Source organism: Oryzias latipes, chromosome 6 (assembly GCF_002234675.1).
Source record: "Oryzias latipes chromosome 6, ASM223467v1".
Lineage (NCBI taxonomy): Eukaryota > Metazoa > Chordata > Actinopteri > Beloniformes > Adrianichthyidae > Oryzias > Oryzias latipes.
In genome coordinates, this window is record NC_019864.2 from 29,606,111 (window position 1) to 29,625,893 (window position 19,783).

General features: G+C 41.6%; 1 protein-coding gene across 1 annotated transcript in view; it reads right to left on the minus strand.

The window, feature by feature from the left end:
- LOC101161726 (transmembrane and TPR repeat-containing protein 2-like) overlaps positions 1 to 18,352 on the minus strand; it is a 107,956-nt gene extending 89,604 nt beyond the window's left edge. The window contains exon 1 of the mRNA XM_023956084.1: positions 17,955 to 18,352. Within this exon, the coding sequence (XP_023811852.1) occupies positions 17,955 to 18,037 (83 nt within the window). The 5' untranslated portion in view covers positions 18,038 to 18,352. The remainder of the gene's footprint in view (positions 1 to 17,954) is intronic.
- Positions 18,353 to 19,783: the final 1,431 nt, after the last annotated feature.

Consider the following 19,783-nt stretch of genomic DNA (forward strand, 5'->3'; position numbering starts at 1 on the left):
TATGTTGTTGGATAGAACCATTTTGACTAAACTTCTACATTTTTAAATGTTCTCACTTTTAAATGCAATTTAATTTTTTTATTTTCATCTCCACTTACAATATTTTAACCCTTCTAACACCAGAAATGTCGCCACTGGCCCCTAAATAACACACCCTCATCGACCTCCCGTAACTCTTTAAATGCTTATGGTTGGTTCAAAATGGCATAATCATTAATAAAAGACCCATTAAGATCAAAAGATTATCAGAATGGAACTTTAATACCTGAAACTCTACTCACTTATGCTCTTTATTGATGTAAAATTGAATCAAAAATGTAATATTTTTATTTTAACATAAAGTTTTGAGTAGTTCATCGTAGTTTGCCTCTTAAATGATTAAGGCGGTGCTTGGAGCCAGCGGCTCCACAATAGCAGAGTTTTTCAGCCTTGCAGAAGAAGTCATTCATCAAATGTGAGGTTAAAGGTTTAAAGGCGTACTGGTTCATAAAAAAAACCCGCAGGATAAATAAACTACCAGGTTTAAAAAGGGATTCATTACAAGGGAATTCAATTGAACTTTCTCTCGAGGCGTGTTCTAGATGGAGAAAAAAAAAAACCAGGCTTCGCTGCTTTAATCCTGCTCTTCCTCATTATTCTTCAAAATGAAATCACTATGACTGCCATAAACTGAAGCAGGCAACTAATCCTAACCTAAAACTTTTCCATAACCGCAGGAATGAAAAGCTACTGATGGAAGCAGTTGGGGTTAAAAAAATGGTGGTTTCCAGATGAAACATATTCATCTGTGCAGTTCTTCTCCGGTGGAGGGCTTTTAACCTATTTTACTACTCGAACCTAAGTGGGGATTTGGGCTGAGCCAAGTGCTTCCTTCTTGAAATAGCCTAGATCTGCACAACAGGTGCATTTTTTTATTCAAACAAATTAAGGTTTAAGATGGTTTAAGGATGAGAGCTACTAAAGCACAGAGGCAGAGCCGCCAGGAAGGGATTATGTTTGAGCAAACTGGTGTTTTGTTAGAGACTGCTCCAAGATTACACACAAAGTCAAACTAGACAAGGCTGTTGTAAAGACACTAACTGGGCCAATAACAAAGCAGGACTAAAGCAGCACAGCAAACCCAGACCTCACAGACACCGGGAAACCTGCTCTTCTCTCCGGATTTCCCTGTTTACCTCGATTTTAATTTGACATAGAAATTCCACGCCATTATTTTGGATTTGCACCCAATCCATGTCATAGGTTTATGTTTACTGCTTTTTGAAACACCAAAACCAAATCCTGTTTGATCCTAATAAAACGGACTCAATGAAGCACTAAAGAGAAGGCGATGCACGACGGAGGCAAATGATGACGGGGTAGAAATAAAAAAATGGCCACAGAAGGTTGGCAGAAAAACAGAGTCATAGATCAGCCAAAGAGAGCCGCTCCTCACACACACACACCCTTAAATCTGCAGTGTTGAAGCTTTATTAGCCTGACAAGGTGAAAGCTTTCAACTGCCCCACATCTATCTTCATGATTTCGTCAAATGGCACTGAGTGGTTTGATGTTGAATTTACGACACACCGCCATGGACTCGCCTCGGGTTGGTGGCACCTGCCCCTTATTTCTTCAATTTGTTCAGAGCATCATAACTATCAACGCGTAAAACTCAGCACATTTCTTCCACCTTAACATTCATATTGGGTTGTCGGGGCCCGTGGAGGGTCATAGAGAGAAGAGCAGCGCACCTCACAGGGAGTGTCTTAAAGGCTTGTCTTACAGTTCCCTTAAGGCTCGTACGGCCACCTCAAGGGACCGTCTGAAAATAAAACGTACCATTGTTGTGCATGTGGTAAATGTATCACGAAGTAATCATAAGGCAAATGTATGTTACACACTTGTGAGAGTGAGGCTGTGCTCCTTAAGGCCATTTCACACAGCCACTACATAAACTTTGCATAATTTCCACACATGAAATTTCGGATCTTCTGTGATACATGCATGATATATGTAATTCATAAGTGTTTCTGGCGTTTGTCATTCGTTTGCGAAATGTATAAGCAAATTTGTGTTTTTCCAGGACCGTCTAACGGACTTTTCACACATGTACCACCAACGTATAACTTTTATATTGTGTATAGGGGGCACATTTCACTTTACGTAATTGATGCACAAATTACTAATGAATTGCATAAAAACATGGCAATAACCTTTGAGTGGTTTATTCATACTTCTTCTTGGGTTTTAACGTAGTTCATCAGTAATACAACATGTGTAACATGTACATAAGAGCTGTGTGACACGGCCTTTATTGAAGCACATGTGCCCGTGATACACAAGTGCCTGTAGGATGCCTGAAGGATGTCCACACAAACTACACTCTGTCTGTCTAATTTCTTTATGTCTAACAGTCAGGCTGTACACACAGGCCGGGCAAGGGACACGACACAGTTTTTGCCGAGGTTAAAACAAGGGAAAATCTGTACGACACCCACTTCCTCCTTATGTGTTGTATAAGCGTTCACTAGGACCTGTCGCCTTAGTAAAAAATGTGGACGAACATTTTCTCTCAACAGCCCATTTTTCTCCCGCAGACAGCCCGTATCTACCCCTAAGGGGCAGTTTTGACTAAGGCAGTGGATTGACTAATGATGAAACATTTCATTCAATTTTATTTCTACAGCCCAAAGTCACAACAACAGTCGTCTCGATGGGCTTCGTACCGATTATGGTTATGACATGTTACAACATGTCATAACCATAATCGGTACGTTTGGATGAATGGACAACAATTTAATTAAACAGCTTCAAAGCATTAGAGTGTGTAGAATAAAAGACAAAGCTTAAAGGCCTGTTTCCTAAAGAGCTTCAACCCAACAAACAATAAGATCAGTCCTAAAGATGATTATGTGATTATGGCACAGGATGGCATATGTGCTTTCCAGCACCATAATCACTCCCGCTGTGTCTCCTAAACCCCAGATGCATAACTCATGAGTGGATAAAAACACCAGCAATCTACCAAGGAAGGCCTTCATAATCACCATGTCAAAGTCACATCATCTAACTCTATTTAAGATATTGATTATTGAATGGCAGAGAGCCTTCCTCCGTTTTGCTGTGGAAGAAGGAGCAGAGCTTAATCACAGCTTTCCGAAGGATAATTGTAATTGCACAGCAAGAAAGCCAAGTTTGCAATTTAGTGTAAAACACAAAGTGCCCATGAAAACAGGCCAATTAGACCAAAAAAAGCAGAGGCGGGCCGAACTGGGAATCATGGATAATTCTGGTCTGAGTGTCAAAAAAGTCCCCTTTAGCTTCTTTAATAACAGTTAATCTGAAATGAAAGTTAAACTTACAGAAAAGGAGAGACTCTTTCACAATGTGATTCATGCTACGTCAAAATGCGACAAAAAAGGACGTGTATTTCTGTACAAAAAGCAGTAACAAGTCTGTACTTACAAGAGACTGCAAAGCTGCAATTACTAACAATTAAAGCCTTTTACAACTCAAAGCCACTTTGACAAAGTTTCTTGCTTTTTAAAGTACTTTGTAGTGTGAGGCCAATGATTATTTCACCCACACAACCCATTGAAACCAGTCTATAAAACTTTTTTTCTTCATTTTGAAATGCCCCGAATTATCTGTTGTCAAGCTGCAAATTAAAAGCTCGTTGCTCAAGCAGAAAAAATGCCAGCGTGTCTCCTGCCAGCTAATCTGTTCCCGGTGACAGCCAGCATCCATCATCCATCCTTATGATTTACGGCCAAACTTCTCCAACAGCCGGCAAAAGATCCTCTGCAATCTTCTGCTCAGATCTGCTCTCAAACTGTTGACTGCATGCATGAGAGATCACAACAACAACAACAACAAAAAGGGTTTCAAATGGGAGCATCTCTGATTGCTTTGTAATTTTGGGGAGACAACTGCAGCCAAGGAATATATTTCATATCTGATTTTATTTTATTTTTTAGCTTCCATGTTCCCTTAACCTTTGAGCGTTAAAGTCTATCCTAATTAATGTCTTGATTTTTTTTGAAGGAACCATTAAAATGTCACCTAGATTTTTTTAGAACCCATTTCAAGAAAAGTAGAAGCTACAAATTCAGATGTCAACTTGAGCCTCATCCGACTTTTATGGTCAGATGCAAATAAGAACTGTCACTAAAACTGGTATTTTCTGAATACAATAATAAACAGGAATCCACCATTTGAACAAATGTATTAGCAGCACCCTCATAACATGAGACAGCCAGCTGCTGAATATTCTGCATTATTATTTTGGTCTGTGGGTACAACTGTCGCAATAAATCCAAATTTGGAGCAAAGACTCCTGGTTTTTTGTCTGTTAGATGCAGATTTCTTTTATTTTGAAGTCCAAGTCTTCTTCTGTTTCCTCTCTGACTCTTTTCTGCACAAATGAGCTTTCAAATTTGCTTGTGTTTTGCTAACTTTGCTAGCTTGGAGGTTCCGATTTTTAGATCATAGAAGCCGCGTAAAGACGTCGAGAATGAATCAGATGTGGGGGAGAGAATTCAGGAGTTTTTCCAAAATTAAACTTCCTTCATAATCAGATAAAAACAAAACAGAAAAAAATAATATGTTGTGATTTTTTTTTTCTCTCTGAGGTCCGGTACCAACTAATCCACCGGTACCGGTCTGCAGTCCAACGTTTGGGAACGACTGCTGTAAAATAAAATAATTGCTTCCTAACAGTTTCAGGACAAAATAATAAGTGACCGATGTAATCGCGCCCGACCATCTGTGGGCTCCCAAAGAGACTATTCCTTTAAATGAAAAAAGATTGCACAAAAAGAAAATCTACATTTCTCAATGAGCTGCTAATCATAATGTTGGCTCCTGATGAGAATGAAAATAGGAGCTTGAGGACATGCTGTTTAGGCGGGGGCACAGCAATCAAGCTCTATTCTCTCCGATGAACAGAGTCTGGACTCCAGGGATCAAACCTGCCGTCTGAGGCCCGCCTGCTTCGCTGAAGCTGTAATATGGGAGAGTCACCAGCCCCATCAATCAAGTGGAGTGATGGCCGTGCTGCATTAGCAAACGCTTCAGAGTAGAACCGAAGAAGCGGCTGAGGGCTAGGAGGCTGCTGCACAAGTCACTTAATATCATGTTTAGCGTTGCTGTGTAATTTCTTTGACATGAGAAGGAAATCTGCCAGCAGCACACGATGATTTAAGGCCCTCCAACACTAAATCAACTCGCCTTAAGAAGCGTCGCACAGTGACTGTCCTCAGAGATGGAAGATAATGGAGCTAGTTCCCAAAATCAAATGTGGCTGGGAGTCCGAGAAAGTTGAAAGGTTACCACTCTCTGCCTGAAATGAGGATGTCAAGAGTTTGAGTGACAGTTTGTTTGAACAAACAGGTCTGGGGGGTCAGGGTCTTCATCTGAGATCCAAGCAGCTGCAGATTTAAAAACAAAGTCTGCTCGCCCCCCCCCGAGGACGGTTTCCTACATTTCTCCTACGATAACGCTGATTAATGCAGCATTTGATGTTTTAGTGATGTTTTAGGCACTAAACAAATTGAAATGTGAGGTCTACCAAAGAAGGGTGCGTTCAGAATAGCCTCTTGGGGGATCCTGGAGGGTTGACGCTCTTTACATGTGATTGGGTAACAGTGTTTGAAAAGAGCAAAGAAGCTTTTAAAGACAAAATATGGCCAAAAATAAACCCAGAAAAATGGTAATGTATGGCAGGTCCGTAGTCCTGCCATACCGTATTTGTATATTTAAATTACATTTGTATTTTTATGCTGAATATCATTTAAAAAAATGTATTTCTAAGGCCTATTATTTGTTGACCCAAATTTCAGCACTTCGTCCAGGTCGTCAAATCTCAGCAGTCAAAGGTATTTTCTCCCAGTGACCCCTCCTCACACACCAAAAATAAACCCCAAAATTGAGTGGATCCACCTCCAGATAAAGACAAAGGCCTCACTCTACCAAAAAGTCAAGCTTGAGTTCATTATGTTAAAGGTCAAGGATGGGGAGAAGAAACATTTCTGCCACAGATACGGATGAAAGTCGCCCTCCAGTCAAAATAAACCGCCAAAATCAAGCCTGTAAACAACGGCGATCCCATCAATCCGTCGCTGGTTTGATCTCATTGGCGATGACAGAGAGAGTGAAGCGGCGTGAATAGGAGCGCTGGCTCCAAGCGTGAAACACAATACAAAGCAAGCTGTTTTCCATCTGGAGATGTCAGAGTCATCCGCTTCACCAAACCATGACAAGCAGCAATGACGGCAGTCACTTTGCACCACAGTTAATTGGGATTGGGAATGTCAGTCACAACTCCAAACACCAAAATCCGTTTCCTTCAATCTGGACTCAATCTTACAGTAAATTGCTCGTTTAAAATGTGAGTCCACAGACAACGATTTGGAGAAAAACGACTTTTTCCAGCAGCAGAGTATGAAAGTCTGCTTTTGCTCGTTCATATCTCACACAACATTTAGTTAAAAGCCCTCCAAAGGCTGGGCCTGCAGCTCTGGATTAGATTTAGCTCCAACGCTACCACCACAGCATTTTTACAAAAGAACACTTTTTATTTTTTTAAATTAAATTAAAGTTTGTGTGAAGCTGGTCCAGACTGGTAGTCTGCTTGCAAAAAACCTGCGGTGTCACAGAGGGTGAAAAACTGTGGGCTGCCGTGCTTGGTTCTCATTTTGAAGAGTGCCTGAACCACACTCTGCATTCCCAGGGCGCAGCGGCATCATTTTAGAGTCAGCCTGTGAAAAGACCGTTGGGGGGGGGGGGGGGGGGTGGACTCCTGCACGGCTTTTTGTTCTGACTTGCCGTCTGATGTAAAATTGCACAAAGATGGCCGATATCCCATTACGATTCAGTTAAACAACGATTGGATCCATGATTTAATTTGTGGTTGGTGATACGGTTCATGGTCGATGTTGGTTCGTTTTCAACAATTCGATTCACTGACCTGAAATCGATCCAGGACATCTTTAGCCAACGTGACACAGAGATAAATACCTGGGTAGTGACCAGCGCAGGTCAAGTGTAAATTAGAAGTGTGTGTAAACAACTGTTGTGTTTCAGAGTAAAAATAATTAAATAAAAAAAAAAGAGCATTTGAACGTATTGTGTAGTTGCATATCTTTGTAACTGTGATTGTGTTGTTTTTATTTCCCAAGTTGAGTTTTGACAGCGCTGTGAGAAATTCCATGTCAAAGCCCCGACGAACATTTTGCGCAGATGAAAATTAGCCATACATGAATATATGTGGAAAAGTGAGAAAGGTTGTGGTCTTTACGTGAAAGTTTTACAGATGTATCACAAATAAACCACGCTAAAACCACGGAAGAAGTACAAATAAACCACGCAAAGAACACATGAGAAGTACAAATAAAACACGCAAAGAACACGTAAATCAATGAACATGACTGGTGTAATTATTGCCCCGTTCATATCCATTAGTGATTCGTGCGGCGATTATGTTATTTGAAAATGATATCTGCGCTGTCTACGTGATGTAAGGGTTAATGGCCGACGAAGTGTGCGTTATTACTTTTTAATGCACGCCGTGGAAGCCTGAACCGTCCAACGTGAAGTGCACACTTCGAAGGCCATTAACCCGCTTATACCGCATCACGCCGCAGTCAAGATTTGGCGATATATATATGCTGATCTTTCCGATGGGTTGAATAAAGCATCAGTTCAGAGAGAAAGTTCACCTCCTACCGCTTGTTTTTGTCCAGATGATGAAGCTAAAGGTTGTTTTATAGAAGCAGTCGCAGTGATACAAAACATTTAAGCTAGGTGACCGGAACTTCTTTTTTCACCGTGCAGTTATCAGGTTTTAACGCACACCCAGCAGCCAATCAGAATCGAGTATTCACCCGGCCCATGGTATAAATAAAAGTTATGCGTTGGTGATACATGCATGAAAAGTCCATTAGACATAAGTAGAACGGTCGTGGAAAGCCATTTGCGTATGTATCTAGCAAAAACCCTAAACCTAACCCCAACTATTCCTGAGGGACCTTTTGGGTTGAGCCTAAGGAGAGTTTTTATTCCATAGCGAGTGGAGCAAGGGAAGAAGTTTCACAATACATATTTAAATTTCCAACAACTTCAACGCGGCTGAAAGTCGCTTTTGGCCACAAGTGCTCATGTAGTGAACGAAGAAACACCGTTTGTATACACTTCTGTTAGTTTTGGCGTGTTCAAGCAGATGACTGATGTCCAGTCTTGATTTCTTTAATTGCTTTGACTTAAACAAGATGTTCCCACCAACACTACCAAGGTTTTCTAAACAGCAAACTGAGCCAGCGCATTCAGGGCCCAGTCTAGTTTCTGTGAGCTCACCAGCTGTGAATCCTCTGACCTCCTTCCTCTAAAACACAGCCAGAGCTTTGAGGAGGACTTCCAAACCTAATGAGTTTATGCAACTGCTTCTGACCAGCTTGGCCCTCGACGCAGAAGGTTTTCCCTTGAAAAGGTGAACACTGAGGTCCTGCTTCTTTGTCCCCCATAAACAACGGGGCAACACAACAAGGGATTAATTCCCCTCTATTTGGTGACAAATGGCCTCCTTTACTAAGTCCAGAAAGAACAGAGGGACCACACAACCCCTCTGTCTTACAATAGACAAAGACGCTGTTCTGAACGGGCCAACTTGTGTCATAGCCTTACTAAAATGGACCGGGGTTCCGAGTGGTGGGAATGATGTTGCAGAGACAGAAAGGGGCAGTGAAAAAGGCTGTCCTGCAATGAGGCCTCGCCGATGCGGTGCGGGACAGTTTGGGTCTGGTTTGTGGCAGCTCGAGTTCTCTGCTTACATGTCGTGCTCCCTTTTATTCACAGTGTGGATAATCCCATTAATATGAAGAGGGCCAAGAGCCTGAGAGTGGCCACAGCTTAAGAGCCATCAGCTGGCATTAGCTGTGGAAATCCAAACCCTTGTCTGGATCCATTAACAACTTAGTCCATACAGAGTCAAATCACTGGAAACTGGTGGGATTAAAATGACAACCTATAGTCAGAAAATAACATTAAACAGTTCAAACTTTATATGTTACATCTATAGCTACGATTTCATGATACATTTGCGCAAAACTATCAAAATTCTATGTGAAAAAAAAAACAATTTTGCAATCGCACTGTTAAATCAAAGTAATGCGGATGAACAAACCAAAACACAAACCAAAGTCATTCAGAAACATGTCTGCGGATGCGAACACTTTGATTGACAGCAGATCCTTTCACATTTCTGCCACGGCTCTAGCGCTCATCATCATCATCAATCAAAGGACATGTCTTCTTCAGGCCGTGGCGCAGCGAGCTCCTTACACGTGGGAGGGGCTACAGATGAAGCCATTTTGGAACATAGTGGTTGATGATTTTACAGAGGAGCTGAAGATCCAATGATCCCACATGACACGCTGGATTTTGGGTGATCTGTGTGATGCTGTGAGACCTCTTTTGACGCCCGCTGTGCGGCGCCTGAGGCAGCCAGTTCCTACCTAGAAGCGCTTCACTATTCAGTTGTTGGTCACGACACTCGCTTAATTAGAAAATGCGTTTCCATTGCAGTTTTGGTAAATATGTCAATTTCAAAAACCAACTTCTCCTCCAAGCGCAAAAACGTTTTTTCTGATAAATGCGAGTTTTTTCAAAATTGTCGTGATTCCATTAGATTTATTATCGCAAATCCAATTAGAGCAATTTGATAGTCGATGGAAACACGGCTTATGATTACTAGTAAAAAAACAAAACAGTTTTTAAGTTTTGCTTTTGTTCCAGCTCAGTGTATTCTTTGGCAACGATGGCGCCTTTCTCCCATAACTGAATAGTTGCGTTGAATGGCTGCCACACAAACCTGACTCTGTGAAAGGAGGCTTTCAACAATATTCCCATGTAAGGCATATAACATAACTGCAGGCTTTTTTTTGCAGTACAGCAAATGTGCTCATGTCCTCCCATAACCACATGATGAATTAAGCGAGATAATCTCTTGTTTAATTAAACAGCTAGGCAAGCAGCGATGGGGGCGAAGGTTAACATCATCTGCAATGAAGGGAAGTCAATCCCTAATGCCTCAATCCAGCAGCAGGCAGCTAACGCGACAGCTACATATGGCCCGTTTCTCATCCTGCCGCATACCAGTCGAGTGATTACAAAGCATCAGACCCTGATTAATGCCGCTCTACCACAGCTCGCCCAGGCCTTTCCTTGACAGCAGCAAGAGCTTAAAAATAATAAAAATAGGTTGGCACAGTGACTGCTCCTGATCAGCTTTCAACCCCACAGCTGAAGCGACGGCAGCAGGAGTAAGTCATCTCTGGAGCTCACTGTTTATATTTTACATAACCCCACTACTGCCCATCAGGTGCCCCAGGTTTTTCTAGGACCTGTGCTTGTTTCACCAAAGTCTAGACACCATCTGGACGTGAGGGCGTCCTGCAGCGCAGCAGGACAATGTTCTCCCCGGGAAATGTCTCCAAGGATTTCTCCGATTAGCCAGAAAAACTGAAGTATTAGCTCAGCATTTGTAATCTGCAGTTGTTTGGTTTCCCAGTTATTTGTTGCCGTGACGACAGATTAGCTCCACAGTCGACATGTTAATGAGGATGATGGATCTGCGTTGGGGTTTCAGAGGCTTTAGAAAGTTAGGGACCGGACAAATAGTTAGGATTTATCATCATATGTGCAAAATGTTCCACAAATGACCACGTTTGTTTTAAAGAATACAAATGACACCGAAGAAAATACCAGCAGACCATCACAACACAGAAAATCAGAAGCCATGGGTGTCCTCAAGATCAATCTGTATTAAAATACGGAGATTAAAGTAAAAATCGTATTCTTTATAAATCTCAGGAAACATTTTCATTTAGTTAAAGTGAGCATGGTATTTGAAAAGCACCAAAATAAAACTCCAATAATGTGAAATCTGATCAACAGCATAACAGAAAGACAAATATAGCACAAGAGGTGGTATTTCTAGAAATCTGCAATATTTTTTAAAATACCTGACAGAATTTGAACAAATATTGTTTTTAAATTTAAGAGAAAACAGGCTGCCCGGGTATAAATGTAAAACTAGTTGAAATATATTATGAAATGATTGAACAACACAATCTGTAAAAAAAAAAAGAGGATTGGATTCAGATAAAGCAGATTAAATATAATGAAGAAAAGCATGATCATGGCTAGCGATGTCGTTTTACAGAAGAGCAGCATCAGAGTAAATCAGCTGATGCTGATAAATAAGACTCAGATAAGTATCACTCAGCGAGGATGGAGCGCTCTAGTTTTGGGTTTTCAGTCATGCTGTTGTCCCCCCATGTCAGTCACACCAGGGTCAGGTTGCCAATCGTGCACAGCTGTCCTGATTTCTGTTAATGATCCTCCGTGTATTTGAGTCTCTGGTTTTCAGGTCGTCGGCTTGACCGCCTGTTTGGGTGTCCATGGTTTCTGTCATGTTTAAGTTTACTTAACAAATGTTTAAGTTTGTGCACCAAGCCTGGAGTCCTGTATGCTGGTTCCTACACCACCAGGTCCTGACACGCAATACAAACGCTTATTATAATGTCTGCTTTTTGAAAGATAAAAAAGCAAGAAAAATGTCAAACAAAGCTTAAAATATGTTAATTATTGATGCTGAAGTTTAAAAATGGTATAAAATCAAACTCTGGGTAAAAAAACTGATACATTAAGTTGAAAAGGAAAAAAATATTTAAAAAATCTGACATTATTTGCCAATAAGTGGGAAGGATTTTAAATTGGATCAAATGTTTTTACTATGTAGAGCACTTAAATTACACAAGTATGTGTGTAAGTACTTGTGAGTATTTTATAAATAACGTTGATCTGATTTATGGCGTAAAAAATCAGGTGTATTTCAGGTTAAAAGTCACTTTACCTTGATGTTGTTTCTGCATGGTGTCATAAATAGCACAATAAAGATAAGAAAACAAAAGAAATCATAAATCAATCAAACTATCTACACTTTTCATGAACTGACGAAGCCTAACACTTATATAGCTATCAATAAAAAAACACATTAGTAAAGGTTAAAGTAGGTTAAAGTCCGCAGTAATGTGCGTCCTCGCTGCCTTCAGGAACTGGAAAAGACCTCGTCTGAAGTCGGGGCCACCAGGACTGTCCTGGGGGGTCCAGACAGGACAAATGCATGTCTGTTGGGGAACAAATGTAATAATAAAGAATATGTGGTTTACATTAATTGTTTTTTTTTTAATGGAAATTTTGGTTTTAATCAAATAAAAATTTTGTTTAAAAAACAGTTTTGAACAATAGAGTTTTTGCCTTTTTTAACATTTAGATAAAATAAAATGAAAAGAAAAGCTTGGTTTTAATGGGGTCACAGTGAAATTTTTCTGTGTATTCTGTAATATTTTCTGAATGCAATAAACCAAGAGACAAAATGAGAACAAATCTGACAGCTACGTCCTGTAATATCTACAGGAGTTTGGAGACCCATTCCAGAACATGTTTGGACGCTTTCCTGCTGGGAAATGGATCAATAAAACACCTTCTCGGGTTTAATCTCTTCCCCACATTTTCCAAATATTCCGCTTATTTTAACTGTTTTTCCTTCTGCCTTCACCGCAGAGAACGCAACACCAAAGCCAACGTGGGTCGCACTAAACCTGTAAGAAAGTGAGAAAATAATGTAGCTGCATTAAGAGCTTGATGTCGGCTCACAGGAACACGTTTTATCTGGTCAGCTGTTTCCCATTAGCCTAAATATGAACTCCCTTCAGCCGCGACAACAGCCCCCGGTGCAATTCTTTGGAGTTTTGTTGGTGAGGGCAGAAACTCACAAACACATTAGAACCCCCCCTCATTAATGGTATTTTTAGAAACAAATGGATTTCTGCAGAGCAGCTTATCTTGCAATTGTGGTGGGACTAAAATAAGAATTTCTCCCCTCACTGGCTATCTGGTGGAAAATGAGAGCTTTGGGGGGGAAAAAAAGGGGGATCCAAACCGTCTGTGGTTAAAACTGATCCGTCTTTCCAGTCCAGCGAAGATTTAGGAAAGATAAGTCATTCCCCCCAAAAAAAACCTCAATTTAATTTCATCTTTTGGTTTGTTTGACTGAAGCAATGGAGCCAAAAAGACAAGATCATCCGAAATAGAAAACATTCAAAACGTTTCAGAATGGAGACTTGGAGATCAGAAACACTTTCATTTATTCAGAAAAAAGGAGCTAATAAGCATTTTTTTTCTTTCTTGCCTAAACTTTTACTCTGATTTTAGGGGATTCCGAAAATTGGTTCTCCTCTCGATGAGATTCAGAACAATTAAAAAAAAGTCTCCAAAAATATCTGCCTCACCCGAAGCAAAAAAATGGAAAAAAATAGATTTTTATTTCTTTTAAAATGCGCCCAGCCTCACAGGGGTTAGAATCAAAGTGTGGAAGAAGGATGACAGACAGACGATCACCTTCAATCTGAGTTTACAAATTTAGATTTCACTTCAAATGTTCACGTTTACATGTTCATAAATTTAATTTTTAACCAAGTCTGCTTCTCTGTCTCAAAGTAGATATTGTCGCACTTTAATCTCTTAGGAAAAGAATGAACAAAAACTACACCTGATAGAAAAAGGCCTCATTTCCATTGAGCGGTCCGGTCCAGACCAGTCTGGTGTTTGAAGCGTTTCCATTATAAAATGGACCCAATAAGCCCATTTCTGGGCCCCCATTGGAATGGAACGGTTAGGGCCGAGCTACTGTTGAAACCCATTTAAAAAAATAAAGGTTTTTTAATCATTTTTCTGAACAACATCTTTGTAAAATCTGCTTTTATCTGCGGATGAAAGAAAAAGTTTTAATAAACTTGCACAACGAATTGCTAATTCAGAATCATCCCAATTTCAGCATGTGCAGTATGAGTTTCGCAAAAGACGGCAATAAATAGTGACACATGCTAAAATGATCCGTTTGGTCACATGTGTCATTGGATGGACCCAATAGATGAGGGTCATTTGTCAGAACATTTTGACTTTTGTTAATATGAAACTGTTGCAGTAAAATAGAAATCATGCATTAGTTGGTTTATCTCTTGTCTCGGGTGTCGTATCATTGTCGCAATATGGATCAGTAGTTTGTGAGTTTTCCTCATATCCAGTTTTTAGAAAACTCAAATCCTGATTGTAAACCTTAAAACAAAAAAAACGCAACTGATGAAGCTGAAAATGATCATCAGAGTCCTGTTTTCTGTTTTAAAGTTTTGAAAAAGAAATGTCATTTTTTAGGGTAATTAATCATACTTATTCAATATAATCTATGGCTTTATTTTTTATTTCATTAATTTCTCTTTTAAAAGGAAAATGTCGTTTTTTTAGTGAAATTTGAGAAAATGAAATTTTTTGGGGATACAAAAATTACCAAAAATGTTTTCTTTTGTTCAGACATTTCCTTTCTAACATATCAAATTTTTAATGACAACAATGTGATAGTTGTTGTCATTATGATAGCCGACTATGAAAGTGTGTAGTTGGTCCCATCAGGAGGCCCAGTGTGACGGGTGCTGGACGTCTACAAGGCCTCACTTTTATGTTTCGGGGGGAGGGGGGTTGCTGAAGAAGAGATGATGAAGAAAAGGAGACGGCAGAGCAGACATCTCAGTAATTACAGGGTTCAGGCAAGGAAAGCCTGACTGAGGAGAAGGCCCAGATACTTGGAGTGGCGAGTTGCCGCCCTCAGGACAACCACAACCAAAAGCAGCCAGTCCTACAGGGAAAGCTGTGAGGTTCCACGTCACTGCATCCAAACACTCCAGAGAGTTTCAACTTCATCTCTTACTGGAGAAGATGAGTGGGGAAAAAAGACTCCCAATAGCAACCTGGAGTTTTGTTTTTCTTTTTTTTTCTGATCCTCCATCTAGGTGGTGTCCCTCACAGAAGCGGCTTCTTTTTCACTCCAAACTCCAAATAGAAATCCCTAAATCTGCTGATCATAAACAGATTCAAACTCCAGCCGTATACTTACACCTGTTTGGCCATAATAATCAAGCAGCAGTTGCACATCATTTCCTCCCTTTTCATGCCTTATAAACCCAGATCTGTTGGTGATTCCAAATCTGTTTTGCATGTAAAGACTCCTGCAGGTGTTTGAGAGATTTACAACAGATGTGGTAACGCTTCAACCTCACAGAAACACACAACCTGCCGCTCCGTCCTCCGTTAGATCAGGGCAGGTGGATTTGTTTCCTCCTACACGGCGCTGACCTTCAGTTTATCTGCTTTTGAGATAGCCAAACACCAAAAAGCAAGAGGACATTTAATCTGGTCATTTTGTTCTTGAACGAGATCCAAGCGGCGCGCTTTCAAAGGGGTCCTGTGGGAAATGCGCAGCTGTGTGCTCGACCAGAGGTGCACGACGGCCCCCGAAGCGGCTTCATCTGCAGGGCGTCATAAATCACATCAAGAGGAGCGGCGTCCTTCGCTTTGCCCCTGCACCCTTCACACATCCCCACACGGCCAGCAGCACAGCGGGCCAAAGGAATGAGACGGTGGAAGGGGGGGGTCCGCCACGTCCACGATGTGAAACAAAACTCTGAAGCAGCTCGGTTGTTGCCGTTTCTCACTCCTTACGCTGAACTGGAACGTCTGCGGCGTTCTTTGGATTTCTCTGGTGCGCTGCAGCGGGCGAGCTCACCGGCTCTGTCCTGCTGGAGGGCAGCAGAAAAACGAACCACAACACATTATTCCAATTCTCCAGCGTAGGTGTCAAAGTCGGGCATGTGGTAATGATGAGTGTTTCCAAAGGAAAGAGAGCGAGAAACCACCCCCCAGGGCTATTTGGCACCATGGAGTGGGTCACTCTTCTTGGCTGTCACTTGAACGAAGGGAGAGAACTGTAGGCTCCGAAAAATGTGCTGTTTATGCGATTCTGTACACCATAATCTGCTGATGTGCTGCACATTCAAGAGAAGAAAATGATGTATATTCTTTCCAAAACAATCACAAATTCTTTCTAACTGATGTCCTGAAAATGTGCAGTAAATGCTGTAAACATTTATTGGGGATCCTCTACCTTCCTTGAAGGCCCAAAGCGCTTTACAGTCACACACACATGAACGAACTGAAGGTACGACTGCTGCGTTGCGCCGGATTTCCATCTGCCGTCCGTCTCCGTTGCGTCGACGCGAAAAAACCCAAGACCGTAATCAGTCGGAATGTTTACATGGCCTCCGTCGTGTGACGTCCGTCCCTTCGCAATGCGAACTTTACACAGGAGTTTTCTATTTCTAGTCCGTCGACGCGTCGATTTTTGTGGCAAAAAGCCAGGGAAACGGCTCCGGGTTTCACAATAAAAAAGGCTGTTGTACTTTCAAAATAAAGCTTCAAACAGTTTTGGGACTCTGACTTTTCCCCACCACAGCTCTGCCAGCCCTGTGACCCCAAGAGGATTGTGTCTGTGTAAAAAGTTATAGTTTAAAGTGTTAAGTGTCAACTCAAACATTCTAAGCTCCTATTAACTTATCATTTTTAAGTAAGATAACTTAAAAAAAAACATTATGTAATCAGTTTCCACATAAATTTTGAATTCGCTGAACCTATTTGGGTTTACAGCTAGAGCTCCACACCGGTTTCTGCTCATCCCGTGTTTTTCAGCTCATTATCAACCATCACATTAGATCCTTCTCCAATCCAAGACCATTTCCCCTCATCACAGGGAAGCCGCAGCCGCCCGTCCTTGATCCCGCTCGTTCCACCAAGGAGAGGCCGAGGACGCCGGAGACTGCTGCTATCGCAAGCCAAAACACTCGGTGCTACAAGAAGATGACACGGATGACAGGCAGACGAAGCATGTCAGGGACAAAACCTGCTGCTGAAGGTAATCTTTACAAGAAAAAACGTCATCTAAAGCCAGTTAACATTCTGGCAAAGAGTAATCAGGGTTTGGCGGTCAGTCTCCAATTAAAACTTCCTGCAGCCTGCTCTCTGCCACTCCCTCCCAGGTTTATGGACACGGATCAGCAGGTTTTGTGCACAGAGGAGGCTGGATCACCTGACCTTAGCACAAAGTGCATGGAGGGCTGCGGACGGACAAGGAAAGACGGAGTCTTTCAGCACAAAATCCTCCTGCGAGTGTGCAGAAGAGGAGGAAGGGATTTTTTAGCTCAGAGGTGCAGGGAAAGGCGGCAGCGGCAGCGGCTGATGTGTGGGGTGCTAATGCAGCGTTTGTTCAGCGGAGCTGCACCCCTCTGGCTGGGATTTCATAGTTCCTCAACACCTGTTCTACATTCACAGGCTGCTCACACACAAAGCATGAATAAAAGATTAGAGGAAATGTGTTACAATCACGCCTCCATTAATAAGGAGGGCAAATGAATGACAACAGGAGGTTCATGTGGCAGAAAACTGCGGATGCTTGTGACCCAAATGGAGGAGAGGCTGGTGAATAAAGATCCTGAGGCTCTGACAGCCGTTCAGCCATCAAAATCAAAAGGCCAGCTATGAGTAATGCATTAGCCTGAGCAGCAGAGGCGGCTTAGGGGAGGTGGTGACAAGTCTGCCTATTTTTAGGGAAAAATGAATAATAAAAGCATTTGCTCAAACTTCCTGCTCCCTCCAAAACGTCTGAAGCTGACGTGAAGCAAAGAGATTCTCCAGAGATCAACTAGGAAGATGTTGGAGCCTTTTTGGCTCTGCCGCTGCATCAGTGCTGAAGTCTGAACAAAATGCTCTTTTCATTTTATGTCTAAAGTGGGTTTGACACTCATACTAACACGCGCGCGCGTGTCTGCCGGAGTTCAGAGTTTTGACAGAGAAGCGCAGGCAGAATCTGCGCTCCCCACTGGAATACACCATGCGACCCGCGCGGAGGCTGTGGACGGTCTCCACGTGGGGTGCTGATGCCACGAAAGGCAGCTCTGCAAAAAAATACAAACCCGCCAAAGTCCGTGCGTGACCCCCCCACCCCCACCGCAACACAGCCACGCAGGTACCTGTCATCGTAGCAGAAATCAGCATCCAGAGTGTTGACATAGAGGAGCAGAGCCACGGCGCCGCACAGCACTTCTGCAAACATCTCTGTCTGTCGCGCACAATCAAAAATAAAAAAACAATAAAACAAGGAAGAGGACAGAAAAACGCCGCTCTGTCTCGCTCCGTCTTCTTTGTCAGCGTGTGTCCGAAAACAAGTCCCTTCTGCGCCGCGTCATCCTCGCTGGCGTGCGCAAAGTGGATAATCCATGATCCGCGTGCGTCCTCTCTAACCCATGGCGGCTCTGCGCCGCGGAGCCTGGAACCGGACTGCGAGCTGCGATCCGCGGCACGGGGACAACATGCTGCCCGCCTCCCCGCCACAGACACGGATCGGCGCTCTGATGCTCAGCGCCGCTTCCGAGCGTCGTGATGAGACGCGCATCAGGCGCGCCAACCTGCCGGCGGCTGCATCCGGTCACCTCTTCAAAATAAAGCTCTGGGTCGTCATATTGTTGAACGGATACAAAAAAAAAGACAAAAAGATGCCGTTTCCCCACCCAGACACATGGAACATTTTCCTTTTAAGGACATGCATGCATAAAAAACATAAATTTAAATTAAGCACACGAAACTAAACCATCGAAAAAGACACCTACCAAAATATTGATCGAAATTACTGCAAGCAAATATTTTATACTTAGTGCCAAAAGCTCCAAAAATCTTTCAGAATGGTTTTAACTACATCATCTTTGAAATAGAACTCAAATTTCACTATATCAATTTCACCTCTACTTTGTTCTATTTTTAACTCCACACAGCTTTTGGCGTTTAAAATGAAAATAAAATGATTGACTTCCGCTTCTGCGCGGTGTCTATCTGCGCAATTTATGGTTCAAATTCAAACCAGCGCATGTGGCGAGGAAATCTGGCCAGCGCATGCGTAGTGATAGGCAGCGACTCAAGTATGTCAATTACACATTAATAAAACTGACAGTTATCAGGAGCAAAGACTTAGATAAAGTAAAGTGTATACTAAACGGGTTTTTAAAAGAAGAAAAATCAAAAGAAAAAATAGGATTTTTGGCAACTATGGGAAAAGTTTAGTTGTTTTTTAAAATAGTAATTAAACTTTTTTCATTTAAAATACTTAAAAAAAGCATTTTAGTTGCCCCGTAAAGATACCAACCCATTATTTCTGCAGTTATAAGTTAAGAGAAAAGAAGATAATATATTTGCTCCACTGTTACCACAAGAGGGCCCACAATCCACAATGTCCAGTGCTGTGAATAACAATCTTCTTATTTCCTGATTTTTTCCTGTTAAACATAAATAAACAGGGTTTTTTTTTTGTTGTTTTTTTCTTTAGGGCTGGCTTAGTTCGGACTCAAAACTTAGAAGAACTCAGCTTGATGTTCTTTTTTATCAGAATGCTTCCTTTCTCATCAGTATTCTTTTACATATCTGTGACCAGTTACTAACAGAGTTTTGGTTTGGAGAAATGATGAACATTTTGAATTTAGGGGAATGCTCTGATCAGAGGTTTTTTGAACGGAGGAAAACTTTCGAAAGGGAAAAGGCAGAAACAATAAAGAAAGGAGGAACTGTCGTAGATGTGCAGACAAAAGAAGCCAGAAGCCTGAGAGTCTAAAACACTCTATGTGACACAAAAAAAACTTTAATATAGAATATTTTTTCTCAGCAAAACACTGACGTAAATGGGTGAATTTTCTCATTTCACTCTTGATAGATGTCAAAGTTCAAAATATACAAGTTCAATGAAACAATTAAAAAATTAGTTTCAGTATTGAACAGTTTTATGAGCAAATTATGATTTCATTGGCAGTGGCTA